Source organism: Botrytis sinoallii (genome assembly GCF_014898435.1).
Source record: "Botrytis sinoallii strain Bc 23 chromosome Unknown BSIN_020, whole genome shotgun sequence".
Taxonomy (NCBI): Eukaryota; Fungi; Ascomycota; class Leotiomycetes; order Helotiales; family Sclerotiniaceae; genus Botrytis; species Botrytis sinoallii.
This window is the reverse complement of record NW_024066047.1, coordinates 612,788-628,256: the sequence shown is the minus strand read 5'-3', so window position 1 is coordinate 628,256 and position 15,469 is coordinate 612,788. Positions and strand designations below refer to the sequence as shown.

At 40.8% G+C, this 15,469-nt stretch overlaps 4 protein-coding genes across 4 annotated transcripts; all 4 read left to right on the top strand.

The window, feature by feature from the left end:
- Positions 1-746: 746 nt before the first annotated feature.
- On the top strand, positions 747-1,206 carry EAF02_009598 (uncharacterized protein; the record flags this gene model as incomplete). Its single annotated transcript, XM_038905646.1, has 3 exons — positions 747-787; positions 857-939; positions 1,010-1,206. The coding sequence occupies 3 exons, from the start codon at positions 747-749 to the stop codon at positions 1,204-1,206; spliced, it is 321 nt and encodes a 106-aa protein (XP_038754704.1).
- Positions 1,207-1,894: 688 nt separating this feature from the next.
- On the top strand, positions 1,895-2,749 carry EAF02_009597 (uncharacterized protein; the record flags this gene model as incomplete). Its single annotated transcript, XM_038905645.1, has 4 exons — positions 1,895-1,913; positions 2,000-2,177; positions 2,236-2,429; positions 2,487-2,749. 4 exons carry the CDS (start codon positions 1,895-1,897, stop codon positions 2,747-2,749), a joined length of 654 nt encoding a protein of 217 aa, XP_038754703.1.
- A 2,747-nt stretch (positions 2,750-5,496) lies between these two features.
- Positions 5,497-7,336, top strand: EAF02_009596 (uncharacterized protein; the record flags this gene model as incomplete). The annotated part of the gene is made up of 3 exons (XM_038905644.1): positions 5,497-5,751; positions 5,815-6,855; positions 6,905-7,336. 3 exons carry the CDS (start codon positions 5,497-5,499, stop codon positions 7,334-7,336), a joined length of 1,728 nt encoding a protein of 575 aa, XP_038754702.1.
- Positions 7,337-7,736: 400 nt separating this feature from the next.
- Positions 7,737-10,471, top strand: EAF02_009595 (uncharacterized protein). The gene is made up of 6 exons (XM_038905643.1): positions 7,737-7,993; positions 8,045-8,119; positions 8,169-8,707; positions 8,788-8,980; positions 9,031-9,314; positions 9,366-10,471. The coding sequence occupies exons 1-6, from the start codon at positions 7,851-7,853 to the stop codon at positions 10,034-10,036; spliced, it is 1,905 nt and encodes a 634-aa protein (XP_038754701.1). The 5' UTR covers positions 7,737-7,850; the 3' UTR covers positions 10,037-10,471.
- The last annotated feature ends 4,998 nt before the right edge of the window (positions 10,472-15,469 follow it).

The following is a 15,469-nucleotide window of genomic DNA, read 5'->3' as shown; positions in this document are numbered from 1 at the left end:
GATAATAATAGAGCTTGGGTGTCTTTAAGGCTCGCTAGTTCACAACCAGACCTGCAAATTGTTGGCAGTAAGCATTGCGATACTTCAACTTGACAACGGTGCACTTGCTAGTATTCTGTATAGATGGAAGAAATAAACCTTCCGCTTCCTGAAAGTGGGATGTTTCTGGTAATATGTGAAAGTTTGGCTCGAAACCAGTTGTTCACCGTATATCGCTACTGCCTCTCTTGTTCTGTCGGAAATAGTGAAGTCGTCGGGTAGAATTTCTTGAACTTGATTTGACGGAGGCCACCGTAGTGTAAATCTTTCCCGAAGTGGCAATGTCGATTCTCCGCCCTATGAATACAACTGACATCGACCTGTCAGGTGAACTTCTTAACAATTTGGTATACTCATGGTTGAATGTGTTCGAGATCATTAAGCACATGGTGCAGACCCCTTCATAGGATCAAGTATGGATAAGTGTCAAAACTATAGCAAATCTGTTGCCCTATACAGTCTATTTACATGAAGGTGAAATCCCCGAACAAGTAAGAAGCGGTTAGCAGCTGAGACACTTCGGGTGGGAAGTCTTCAGCTCATGTACGAGAAATTTCTCGCATTTATTGGAAAGAGATGAACCTAGAAAAAAGATTTATTCCACAGAAAATCCCTTCATTATAACTCACACACTTCAAGACTCGAAAATTTGACTTGCATAGGACGTTCCACCATAACCAGACATTCAATCAGATACCAACATCGAAATGGCAAAGTTGCAAACTCTCATCGCGGCAATAATTCTCAGGTGAGAGCGAGCCCTTCGTGTGAGCCAGACCATCTTTGAGATTCTAACTAATTCGCGTTCCGAATCTAGCAGTGCAGCGTTCGCAGCTCATCAAGACGACCAAACCCAGGAGTCGACTTCGTGCTTTACATACATCACAATTGCACCAACCAGTATGTAGAGCTGAAATGTGAACGTATAATATTTTTGGACGTTTAAAAAGAACTAACCTACAATGTGTAGGTTTATGTCCATCGAAAACTTCTTGTCCTGCACGCCTAGTTTGTATTCAGACTGTGATTAACACTATCACTTTCCCAGCCTCAAACACATTATGCCCTACTACGCTCACAGTGACGGCGTACCCAAATTTTTGCACGGCTTGCGAGGAAGGATGTTCAACGATCAGCGAGACTGTCACTACAACCTTGGCAGCATGAGTGATTTCAATAGTCTGGACTATGATCTAACAATGAATCCATTTTCAAAGCGAAAATCCTTGGAAGACTACTTTGAAAAGTTCAAATCTGGAGAGCGATCTGGCTCATTAAAACTCAGGCTCAAAGATGATAGGGAAAGGAGGTCTTGTATCACTTTGGAGTGTATTGCCATGTCACGATTGTGGTTGTGATGAACTGGTAGTGCAACAACATTCATTTGAAGTTCATAGCAAGGAAATAGAGAATTTGAGCAAAGAACACGCGCTTTTGATCCAGTGGTCCAGTAACGCCAGTGATATCATTAGCAGCCAGTCAATTGATTCGCTGCTTGTCCACTTGGATCACTAACTTGAGCTCTATGAACGTGAATATTTGATCATCAGTATCACTTCAAGTCTCAATATGCTTGTAATGGCATGAACTGTATTGGGTGGTAATTATATTAACTGGAATATTAGAGTAGAAATTTGAGATGAAGCATTTAGAGTCAATGTCTTTCGCGTTACTTAGTAGTGTTAGCCGTACTTGATTGGATGACTGTATAGCACGTGAATTCTCGCTAAAAGGACCGAACTTTTTCCCCACCATAATGCAATTTCGAAAATTTTGATTCCCAAATTTATTATCGACAAATCTACGCCAAACCTCACCATTAGAACTTTATCAATTCTACTGGAAGACTGTCATCATGTCTAAAATCACAGTCGGTATGTTATCGCCTTTCGCTGTTTGCCAGGAATACTTTCTCCATTTAGAAAATCAATTGAAACATACTAACGTATTCGCCTCACAGCCGGAGTGCGTACCAACGTACAAAGTCTTCTTGAGTACTCTCTCGAGACCAAGAAGAGAAACTTCCTCGAGACCGTCGAGCTCCAAATCGGCCTCAAGAACTATGATCCCCAACGTGACAAGCGTTTCTCCGGAACCGTCCGTCTCCCAGTCGTTCCCCGCCCAAACATGAGCATCTGGTATGTCCACGAAGTCGAATATATATGATATGGGAGGCAAAGGCTGATTGATGGATAGCATTCTCGGTGATCAACACGATATCGATCGTGCCAAGCACGGTGGTGTTGACGCCATGTCCGCTGATGACTTGAAGAAGCTCAACAAGAACAAGAAGTTGATCAAGAAGCTCGCACGCAAGTACGATGCTTTCGTCGCTTCCGACACCTTGATCAAGCAAATTCCCCGTCTCTTGGGTCCCGGTCTTTCCAAGGGTTTGTTTTTATCTGTTCCCAACATCGCATAACTTTGACTAACATTGCTTTTCTCAGCTGGTAAATTCCCAACCCCAGTCTCCCACAACGAAGATCTTAGCGGTAAGATCAACGAAGTCAAGTCCACCATCAAGTTCCAATTGAAGAAGGTCTTGTGTATGGGTGTTGCTGTCGGTAACGTCGAGATGACTGAGGACCAACTGATCTCCAACATCATGTTGTCTATCAACTACCTCGTCTCCTTGTTGAAGAAGGGATGGCAAAACGTTGGCAGCTTGACCATCAAGGCATCTATGTCTCCACCCAAGCGCCTCTACTAGATTACCCTTCTCTTTATTGAGCAAGTGGTATGTGGTGGGATTATTGCGAGTAGTTAGGTAAAACAAAAACTCAATACAAGCAATGAACGTTCTACAGCCAATCATATTTTTTATTTCACCGAGTGATATTGAGACTTGAGATGATGTAAAACTTTCGAATTTATTTCATCACAATTGTAATTGTGATTGATATGTTAATTAACATTTGACTACACGCGGCTTCTTTTCTTTCAATTGTGTGCATCCGCGAACACTGAATTGCCGGCACTACAAATCCGACTTTTCGAGAGCCTCAACGTACATCCTGCGACACAGCTGTAAATCCAATAGAACCACCATTGCACGAAAGAGATCCTTGGAAGAGCATAATGCATAGCAAACGTTTTGCTGAATCTGAAATTCCAGTTCCTTGGCACTAATGTATGGAGAACATGCAATGGTTACCAATTCATGAGCGAGTACGACATGTTCTTAAGCTTGAATGTTCGGCAGCATGATAACTGGTTGCTATCAGGAAATCAAGGACGACCTACCTTGGGAAGAAGACCTCACTTAGGACACAGCAAACACAGCAGAAATGCTCGTAGTACACAACTTCGAAAATTCATCACTTTTGCACACAAAGTTTTATACTACGGAAATTTACTAGCTATCAGACTACTTACCATATGCACACGACAGCCACAAAGCTACGTGTATATATTGGCCACAATACAAGCGCACAAAGCAAATAGATTTGCCATAAAAATCCATTATGCAAGATAGTTACTCAATGCGCACTTTCTCATCACAAAAAAGCAATGACACAGAGTAAGTAAGATATGTAGAGACCACCCCACAGTCAAAATCCGATTGAATCGTCGAAGACGGCTGATAAGGAAGAGTGTTCACCTTCATTCAAGGGGGCCGGGAACGGAAGAAAACCCAACTTTTACTTCGAAGAAGTAAAGGATAACCCTCAGCAAGTCGCCGTAGCGAAGCCCCCATGTAAATGTTATAAGTATTAATTATAACCTCTACTGATGATGAAGAAGGAAAGAAAGAGGGTTTCCGGGAGGTGAGCGAGATATTTATATTGGAAAAAAATTCGTTAGCTTTTTTAGCGCGCTTTCGGGTGCATTTTGCCCTGTTTGCTCGGTGAATTGTGCACGTGATATGTGTGACTCTTGTGACTCTCTCGTGATTTTAATATCACGTTTTATGTGCGCCGACCTGTGTAACTCCAAAATATCATTTTTTGTCCCCAAACCCATTTTTCCCGAACCACAAACAAAAAGTACGGATCAGCCTCATACATAGGCAGGCATTCACAATTTCACATCCTCATCCAATTCCGAGTCCCGAGTGAGAGGTTTCTCCATATATCGAAAACTCAGACAACTGCTTGTCAAATACCTACCTAGTAGCGTCAATCAATCTATCTCAATTGTCTGGAGCTCCAACCCCAAAAAAACTCCATGTCGATACCAAAAGTATGCCGAGCTGCATCAATTCTTCCCAAATGTTACGCAAGCGTTCCCAGCTCTTTCAACTTATTTATCCTCTACTTTTCGTTTCTGCGTCACGATAATGTTCAACGGTGATGCTCCATCTGTCAATGGACACCTGCTTTGACATGGTATGCTATTATCCGTTCTTTCATTGTGCAATTCATCACAGTATTTGGTCAGCATCTCTCGATTCCATCCATTGCTCTCTATAGAGTTTCGATGAGGCCATCACAAAGCCAACAAACGAGCATGGTTCAAATCTTCCCACAGCTTCTTTGTGCCTTGGGTCACAGAGTATGCTCAGTCGCGCTCTCATTGGCTTGACTCGTGGGTTTGGCCTTTAGGTGAAATTGGGTATGTACACCCGAGTACAAAGGCACCCAGAACACCCAGAACACCCAGAACACCCAGAACACCCAGAAATTCTCCTACGGAGTAAGCAAATACCATCCCATTTAATAGACCCAAGTAGTACTTAAACCCCCCCTCTTTGGGTTCCACGACAAATAATCGGTACACAGCACCCGGGCTCCTCATTATCAAAATCAAATTGGTCTTGGCTATATATATTACCATTTACTTTTACTACTCGACTGCCTACTTTTCAATCTAGATGTTCTGGGGATTTTAGTTTTTTTTTACGATCAAATTGTCTAGCGCCATCGAATCCGCCATATCAATTACTCAATTCAGGCATGAAGTACTGCATGGATTGGGTGATATGATCGCTTAGATCCATTTCCTTTTTTTGCCATCCTTCACTGTCCAGTGAATCGGTGAACTTGGGTTACTAATGGCTTTTGGGCCGATCGACTTATTAGTAAAAACTACATATACACATACATATTTCCGGTGTAGGGGTTTGATGTGACGCCCTTTATCTTGACGACGCACGCCTCTTGCGCAAGCACACCATATTTGTTTTCCTTTCTTTTAATACAGCATATTATTCTTAACATCCAGGATTCTGCACATTGTTATCTTTTCTTTTGAGGAACCTGACGACAAGTTATCTTCCCATATACCCACGATCTTTTGAGTTTTCAGTTCATTTACCCACGACAATAAATGGATATCGAGAAGAAAAATATATCTTCCCTCTCGTCCTTGCATATACCAGAATTTCACAACCCCAATTACGGATCCGTTGGAGTGCTTTGACCACTATCACATTGGTGGCGAAGAAACAGGAAAAGCTTAGCTCATCAGGTTATCGAAAAGAGAAGCCTCACATAGATAAATTTGGATACCGATAACATGGCAATGGATCAAAGAAACGGTGGCTCTGTTGGGGATCTTGAAACCTCATTGGAAGGTGAACGTCAAACCTCCGGGCACACCAGTCAAAACAGCAATGACAACCCCCACTCTTTTTCGCCTTTGGGGGATTCGTTAGAAGAATCTCCGGAGGTAAGGATTGAAAGGCTAGGTAGACAAAGGCCGGAGGTCTTCAAGTCACTATGGGCGGAGATTGGATTTGTATTTTCAATTTCAATGTCACAGGTGCTCACCGTGAGTTCTATGAATCTTTTCCTTTTGTTTGGTTTCAATTCACAGACTCTGACAGTGGAAAAGGAATACTTTGTTTCTGGTTTCACAGTCATACTGCCCACTCTGGTCGACAGTCTAGGAATACCATCGGCCTCGGCGACATGGCCTGCCAGCGCCTTTTCGCTCACTCTTGCTTGCTTTCTTCTGGTGTTCGGCCGCTTATCAGATATGTATGGATCATTTCCAGCATATGTAGCAGGTTTCATTTGGCTTGCTTTGTGGAGCCTGGTAGGTGGATTTTCAACTGATCTTATAATGCTCAATTTCTGTCGGGCTTTACAAGGCCTGGGTCCAGCGATGTATCTACCTTCAAGTGTAGCTCTTATCGGCATCATATATCGACCAGGCCCACGGAAGAACTTGGTTTTCGCAATTTATGGAGCATGTGCGCCGCTGGGGTTTTTCGTGGGAATTTTCTTCGCTGGATTGGTAGCTGAGTTCACAGTTTGGGGCTGGTGGTTCTGGATTGGCTGCGTTTTTGCAGTCATCACAGCTATCACGTCTTACATGACAATTCCTTCTGACATTGCCAAAAAGCGGAAAGTTCGCGAGGCACGCCAGGGCACGGATGATCAAGTGAGAATGGATTGGTGGGGTGCTGTTTTCATTGTCGTGGGACTAATTCTCTTTACTTTCGCCATCATCGATTCGGCCCATGCACCGAATGGCTGGAAGACGCCCTATATCTACGTTTTATTCATTGTCGGGAGCTTGTTGCTTCTTGCCGCTGCATACATCGAGATCCACACTAAGCAAGCTTTGATTCCGAGCTCTTTCTTCAAAGTCCCCTCCATGGTACCGCTTGTCTTTGCACTTTTCTTGTGCTACGGTTCTCTGGGAATTTTCTTACTTTATGCCACATTCTACATGACTGGCGTCATGGGTGGTACCCCGTTACAGCTTGTTGCGTGGTATGCACCAATGGCTTTAGGCGGCTGCATAATTTCTACACTTGGTGGCTTTGTTCTCCACCTACTACCAGGAACAGCCCTTATTGTCACAGCTGGAGTAGCCTGGATCGTTGCACCTTTGCTATTTGCCATTGCTCCAGCAGGCGCCAATTATGTAAGCTTTCTCCAGATATTTCTTAATCAGACGCTGACAAATTATACAGTGGGCATATATATTCCCTGCCATGATATGTGCAACAATTGGTATCGACATAACATTCACAGTGGCTAACATATTCTTCACTACTTCCCTATCAGAGTCACAGCAAGGTCTTGCTGGCTCCATGGTGATGCTCATTCTACATTTGGGTATTGCAGTTTGTCTTGGATTTTCAGATATCATCAACACTTACACTTTAGATCGTCTGGGCCTGCGACGAAGTTACCACGCAGTATTTTGGTTCGAAGTTGCTTGTGCAGGTGTTTCATTAATAATAATGGCACTCTTTGTCAAAATCAAGAGAGCAGAGAGTGAATTGACTGTCGATGAGAGAATGGCAGCGATGAATGACATGCAATTAGGTCAATCGACGACCGAGGCGAGAAATATGGGTACGGACAGTGCAGGTGTTGCAGATGATGGAAAGTTGGACTGATTTTTTTACGCGTCCAAAAGCATGCTATATATCTAGATCTATGAATTTATGCGAAGTTAATACCCTTAGGCGTTGGATTTTAGGCGTTAGTGGATTTGAGCAAGAGCAAGATGAAGTAGAATAGAAATACACTACTCTATTTTCCCTATGACTTGTTTGACCAACACCTCAGAATATACGTCACTCGGCCAAGAATTAATGCCTTTGATTCTATCGTAGAATGATGAGAAATCTTTGATACAACTTAAAACCCTTTCGAGGGGATGTTTCCTGGCAATCGCTGACATAACAATCCCCAGCTTTTCCTCATATAGCTAGCGTCCGGAATCACGGATCTTTATCTCATTCCGACATTCTTCAACCTCGAACGGTCAAAGATGCATGTTCACCCTGAAATGGCTTTCTTCTCAAATTCAGCATCAATCTCATTGAAAACGGCATGAGTACATATTCCGCTACTCACGAAGCTGTCTAAAATTCATTCATTCAACCTTACGTTTAGTTGAAGACCAATATGAACCTTCCGGATTCCGAGCCTTCCGCTTGTGTTGATAGCGACACACCGGTTCCTACTAAATTGAGGCGCTCATGTGAAGCATGCAGGACATCCAAAGGTAGATGTTTACCAAGTAAAGATGACCCTACTCGATGCGCAAGGTCAGTCACTTGTAAATCACGGGAATCTGAAACCTATTGACATATCTGTAGATGTTTAAAAAGCAGGAAGAAATGTGTGTTCTTGGAAACGAAACCTCGACCTAAGAAGATGAGATCTTCTAGAGTGCAAGTTTTTATCCTGTTCATTGAAACTCCAACGCTGACCAATGATCAGGCGTGTTGCGGAGATGGAGCAAAAGCTTGATGGGATTTTGAATATCTTGGCAGCCAAATCTCAAGCAGATTCTCAGCCTAATTCAATCCCAACACCTGAATCTCCCCAAGAAAATATGCCGTTGGATCTATCAGAGATGTTCGAGCTTTCTTTTCCATTACTACCATTGGAGAATGCGAGTATCAAACCATTCCAACACATGTCTTTGTCTACACCTCCAAATCTTAGTTACGGTGGTTTGAATGATGTCATTTCGAGGTGCATAATCAGTACAAAACAGGCTGAAGAGGCACTGAAGGAGTTTGCTAGTAGAGCTTCAGCCTTTCCGTTTGTACTTCTTCCTCTGCAAGCCTCTCTAGAAAGCTTGAGGCATGAACGACCCATTCTTTTGCTTGGAATTCTTGCGAGTACAAGTCAAAACAATATCCCCCTGCAACATCTTCTTGAAAGTGAGCTACGCGAAACAATCAGTAGCCGTACAATTATGCACGGTGAGAAGAGTATTGACTTGCTACAAGGAATACTTTTGTACCTCGCTGGTAAGTTATAATACCTTTTTACACGGTTAAAAAAGCGGTTTGGTCTGACGAGTCTAGGTATCACTATCACTACAATCCAGCGAAAGAGAATCTATTCCAGCTTACGCAAATGGCAAATGCTATGGTGATGGACCTTGGACTTCACAGGCCAAAGTTTGGTGAAGTACAAACGAGCTATTCAAGCACTCTTGGCTTTGAATGCCCTAAAAACTTCACCTCAGCTCAGATAGAGGAGAAGAGGACTCTTATCGGATGTTTTTGTTTGACATCATCGTAAGTCTCTAATTTTCTGGTGGACTGGACATTAACTAATATTACCGTAGAATTTGCCGCAGTCTGAGGAAACCCAATAGTCTGAAGTATCACGACTATATTGAACAATGTTGCCAAATATTATCGGAGGTCAGCGTAACCGAGACGGATAGATTGTTACCGTTTTTCACAAGAATTCATCGACTTGGCGAAGAGGTTAACGATGCCTTTGATTACTCCAATCATGGAGAGCTTGCTAAGCTTGATTACGTACGAATTGAGATGTTCAATAGAACTTTGTCTCAACAATTTCAGGATATCCAGAGGTACTTTCCTGCCGAAGCTTGGAGCAATCGTGAGTAGTAAATCTACATGTTCTAGATTTGCATTGTATTAACATATCTAGACACACTGAGAATATCGTATGCACATCTCCGTATATATGTTGCAGAAATCAGTCTTAACAGCATTCCATCGGACTCACATCAATTTACAACTACGTCATCAAATCGAGCCTCCTGGTATCATTCTTCCTCAAGAACAGAAATGTTGATTCGTTGTCTACAGGCTGCGAAGGACTATCTCGATATGGTGTTATCTCTCACTCCCGTAGAATTCTGTTGTCTTACCGCACCAAACTACATAGAATTATTCTACGCTCTCCTCGTCCTCGGAAAATTCACCGAAGGTTGCGATTCCCCATCCCTCGACGGCGACCAAGTCCGTCAAGCCGCAAACCTCCGCTACTACCTTGATTCCATCGATGAAAAAATGGAAAACCTCCTCGTATACAATAATGGCCAAGCTCAACGAAATAGTGTCTGGAACATGAAGCTTCTATGTCAGGAAATAAAGAAGTGGCACACGCGAATCGTTTCTGGCGTTCCGGGTTCCGAACATACAATGATTAATGGTGTAAATATCTCATTTACACATATCATACCGTCGATCCAAGGACTTTGTAGCGAAATTCTTAATTCGATGGCGGATTTAAGACCAGGGGGAAGTTCGTCGCCGGATGCAATGGCTGATTGGATGGCGTTTATGGCTTCTGAGAGTAATGTTAGACCGAGGTGATGTGGAAAATTTGTTGTAGAAATAGAATGAGGGTATGGGATTTCACTGTTACCTTTATATGAGGAGTTTTTTGAGTTGGGAGGGGAAAGGGACAACTTTACCCTTCTCTTTGAATTATTCACACGCATTCTTTCATGCTTGTTTCATGTGATGGAGTTGGCATTGTGGCGTTTGGATACTATAGAGTATGGCATGTACATTTACATATATGTGTATATGTAGGTATATGTATATGTATACTAGACTGGAAAGTTTTATAGCGTTGAAGAATTAGTATCTGGCGTTGAAGATTCTAGGGTTATAGAATGATAGATAGGTAGGTAAGTAAGTATCAATAACTAGATACGCAGCTCTTAATCTTTCTTTCTTTCCTTCTTTCCTTCTTTCCTTCTTTCCTTCTTTCCTTCTTTCCTTCTTTCCTTCTTTCCTTATTGCTTAGTATGTAATATAAGAAGAAAGCTCTATAATAAATTCCAAGGTTATGAGTATAAGAATCAAGAAATTTTCATGGAATAGTAGAGATGTCTTATGTTTGGGAGGGGGGGTTAAGTGATTAGGTAGGTAGGGAGATAGATAGATATGAAACTTTTAAATGATGATTATTATTATTAAATTTCTCAAAGTATTAATCAAAAGAATATAATACAATATAATATATCGAAAACTATCAATCGAGTAAACTTCATTAAGATTTATATAATTTTTTTTTTAGTAATATATATATATAGAGATAAATATATACATATACATATACTCAACAATACAATAATTCCAGCAGAACGGATCCAACGGAAGGATTAACCAAAGAAGAAGCAGCTCAAGCCTTCAAAGAGTGGGTGGCGACAACTCCCACCCGAAGACTACACGATCTTCTCTGACGGATCAGAACAAATCATTGATCGCAAACATTGTGTTGGCTATGGATATGCAATATATCGCAATAGCACTCAAATAGCCTCCGGATTTAAGCAGATCCGAAGCGACTCACATGTATTCGATGCAGAAGCGATAGGAGCATGGCGCGGATTGGAGCATCTAATCATTATGCTTGAAGATCCCTTGAACAGTCGGATCTGGATGTGTATTGACAGTATATCGGTCATCTGGGGTATATGCGGAAACGCACTGCTTACAATACAATGGGCTTTTCACAAGTGTCACAAAGCAATGAAACAACTCGATGTCAGGATAAAGTGGTCACCTGGACATATGGAGATCGAAGGCAATGAGGAAGCAGATCGCTTAGCAAACGCAGGCGCAATTGGGCCTATGGACCAGGCAATCGACAAGCTACCAACAATCAGTGGGGTCCGAACAATCGTCCGTCAGAAGCGCCTACACGCAGAATCTACCTGGTAGGAAGAGATGAACTCCTCTCTCTCCACTGGCTACAAGGAGTGGTCTCCTAGATACAATACAAAGGAGCCAAGGAACTAACTCTACCAAGAGCAGTCTTATATCGACTGATAGTTATGAAAACAGGCCATAGCGATTACACTGTTTACCATTAGCGATTTGGTTATCAAAACAACAAGCTGGATTGCTTATGCGGTAATGCTAAGGAATTATATCATTTCTTTAAATATACTATAAACAATCTAAAGCATTCAGACTGGCCTTTGCCCCTGTAGAAATGCAATCTAATAAGCAGGTGATTATATATATCAAGAAACTCTTATACACATCTAGCAAGCTCACTCAACTGATTACCAACTCAGAGTTCTACACTCAGATCTGTCCTAACTATTAAAGGACTTTTAGAAAGCGACAATCTTTTCAATAAAGCTTGCTGTTCATTTCTTATAAACTCATTATTCAACTGATTACTTGAATACATTATATTTCTAAAAACCGCAAACCCAATATATAATACAAGAGCCCTGTTGTTCGGCTAAACAAATAGCAATCTACTTTTGCTTCTTTTCCTCTATCATAGGGATCGAAGTCTACAACGAGTTTATTCATTCGGGAACCAAGCTTTGCCTCAACAACAATCCGGATCAGACGTTCCCTTCTGGAAACAGAAGCGGATCGCACCTGTAGAGGAGCGAATAGCCCCTGGCATTGAAGTTAAATTGCTAAATTCGGTCGTGACGATTATGCTGTTCAAATAGTTCCTTATCTTAGCACGTCTAAATACCCTTAGGGAGGTCCAAAACAGACGTTAATTAATATAAATATAAATAAATAAATAAATAAAAAATACAATAATTCCAAAATTGTATTAAACAAAAACTCAATCTTATTATAAATATTTTCACAATTTCTTGTGAAAGTAGTTATAATATAATTCATTTCTGAGAAATAGCCTAAGGGGCTCACTATGATACTGTCAATGTGCAATCATGAGCGTCCTGTCGCGCTGCCGAGTGCACCGGGTCGCAATCCGATCGCTCTTATAACGATAACGACAACTATAGTAATAATTAATATGGGGGGAGACGACGATATATGATTTATTTATAAAGCAATAATCGATTAATTTTATAAAGAGAACGAAAAGCAATAAGTGACCTTAAAAATCGCAAGTGCGATTAATGTGTGTATTAAAACCTTGAGCAAAACGGAATTGAGTTATGTTAACAAGCTAAGATCTGTATATATTAATAGTATGATTAAGATTATAGGATAAACCAGATCTTTATAAAAGGTTTTTATATTAATTATAAGAGTAACTACAAAGGGATCTACTAAATCCTATATTGATGCGCTTAAGGCTGGGGAAGTACCTCAGGTATTGAAGGGCATCAAGGCAAGTGTGCTCAAGACGACAGAGATATTATAGAAGCATAAACGACAGGAGCGAAACAGTTGTACGATTTTTATAAAAATGGGAAGTGGGTAATAAATAATCGCCAATAATCTTTTCGAATTACAACTGAAAATAAAAGAAGCAATTTTTAGACTAAGGCTTGAATTGATTCTTTTGCTTTATTGCAATAGGATGAAGTGGACTCTGGGATGTAAGGCGTTAGAGGATTGCAAGAACCTCTTGTGAGATGACAATTGTATAAGACTAATCATCGCGCTTGGTGCGGATGACGCTCAAGCCGCGGAAACCTGGTATAACTATATTGTATCCCAGGTTTCTCACAATATGTTAGGCGTACTCATAATACTTCCTGATACAATCATCCAAGAAGAAATCAAGGTACAAGTAGGAGAGGATTTGGTTCAATATAGAATCTCTAAGTATGGGTGATCCTTTCATAGGGAAGGCTAATTGGATTATTAGCTTTAGGAAGCCAATAAAACCATTTCGACTATTAATATCAGCGAATACTCGAAGCCTTTTGATAGGATACAACACCCCCAATCATAATAGCACTCTAATGGGTGCCAGTTATATTGCAACCCGTATATATGCTATCACTCGGTGTATTGTTCTAGGTGCAGCGAATTGGCTGCTAAACATATTGATGGAAAGATCTATGAGTAATACCAAAACAATATTCAGTATGTAGAGTGTCTTGAACCCTTCCGATCTGTATATAGCAATTGCCCAGCAGCATTGTAATCAATTAATGGAAAACTGATTAGGCTTATATACTGATAAATGAGAGAAGTCAGATCGCTGGCTGAAGGGAGATTCAGGAAGTGCATAAGGGAAAGGTATTTGCTACAATGCTAGATAAATAGCCTTAAGTAATCATTCTCAGATCTCCTACATCAGGAGCCTATATCATTATCTACAAGAACAAATAGCAATTGGTAAACTAATCACTCAAACAGGCCCAACCAGGGAAAGGCCCCCTCAATAGTTCGATTCACATTTCGGATTATAATTCTTTGTGTTATATTAACAAAGAGATAAACTATAATGTAGCAATTATAATTAAAAAAGCTTTTCACTTTCTGATTCTGAAATAAGCAAGAGGAGTGAATCAAATGCCAATAAAGCTGTTATTATCTTTGTATGAGTTGCATAATTAGTGCAAACTCAATAGGGGGGAGGGGGCTCACAATTGTATAAGCGAATGTGGGGTACGGATACTTTAATCATATTATTCTTCTATAGATTACTGGAAAAGCTGATATGGATATTATCTGTGTTCAAGAACCCCGACTGTACAATAACTCGGCAATCTAAAATTATACTGTATACGACTAATACCAGCCGATCGATACCTAGGGGGCGGCTGATGGCCCTGAATGTGGGCCATGAGTGATTACTTATATATGAAAAGGAGACAACTTGAAGATCAGACAAATGAGGCAGACCGGAAGCAGGGATCTATTTTGAATCAATATTAACAAGTACTCGATTCTTAATACCTATCACACCCACTTGATCCGCTGATAATAGAATATATACTCGGACTAAAGATTGCCCTAGGGATTGGTATAATTATTGGAGGTGATTTCAATACTAAATATGATCTATAGGAACCCGGAATAGCAATTGCCAACCAAGGCGACATGCTTGTATAATGGGCTGTCGAACAGGGAATGGAGTATATCGGGACTCCTGGTGCCCCTACGCATGCGAGGGGACACGTTCTGGACCTGACCTTTTCCAATCTGGCTATTACTACAACAGTGATTGATGACAACCTGCACAGTAGCTCTAATTATGCCACTCAAGTCACTACCATTTTGGACAGAGGAATCTCTGAATACAAGCAAGTGTATATCCAGATACGCGATTCAGATTTACTCTGTCTAGCAGGTATAATGACCAATTGCTTAGCGAATCTCCAGAACCCGGACCCCAGTCTACCCACGATATTGACAGACTGATCGCTAGACTCACAAGTGTATTGAATGTCTTTATAAAAACTATGGGGCAGAAAGGCTGTAAACCCTATTGATTATTCCTATAATAAATCAATAAATGTAAGAAGGTATATCGAATATATACACAAACTAGGAGAACTGGAATTACTAACAAAATAGTAATTGTTTAATAGAATCTATAAAGAGTTATACAAATATCGAAACGAGTCTATTAAACTAAACACCTGAATAATGTACAGAACAATCAGGAACTATACAAAGTTATAAACTGGTACAAGCTGATTCCAGAAGCAGGCCTCAAGGTCTCTCCTTTGATAATCGAAGGCCAAGAGATCACTGATATCAGGGAAAAAGCCGAAGCACTCTTTACAACAATACTTAATCACTTCAAAGCATTAAACAATCTACAATACAATCCTTTATAGAAACAGAATAGTTAGACAACCTTATCATAAAAAAGAATGATTATCGCGGAGGAAGTAGAAAAACATATAATAGGAGTTAAGAGTATATTATCTGGAGTCGATTGGGCAACTATTTACCTCCTTAAGGTGTATTGGTCTAGTATAAAGAATGTAATACATAAGATTTTCGTAATTTGCTTTAGGCTCAACTACTACCCCAACAAATAGAAACTTGCTGAAATAATCATACTATTCAAAGTTGATAAAAAGGATAGGATATCCCCAAGATTAT

What these genes read in the sequence shown, in the direction of transcription:
- EAF02_009595 (XM_038905643.1), top strand. Translation starts at nt 7,851, where the DNA reads ATGAACCTTCCGGATTCCGAGCCTTCCGCTTGTGTTGATAGCGACACA. An exon ending in AAGATGAGATCTTCTAGAGT is followed by an intron (nt 8,120 to 8,168) that starts GCAAGTTTTTAT and finishes ACCAATGATCAG; the next exon opens with GCGTGTTGCGGAGATGGAGC. An exon ending in AATACTTTTGTACCTCGCTG is followed by an intron (nt 8,708 to 8,787) that starts GTAAGTTATAAT and finishes ACTACAATCCAG; the next exon opens with CGAAAGAGAATCTATTCCAG.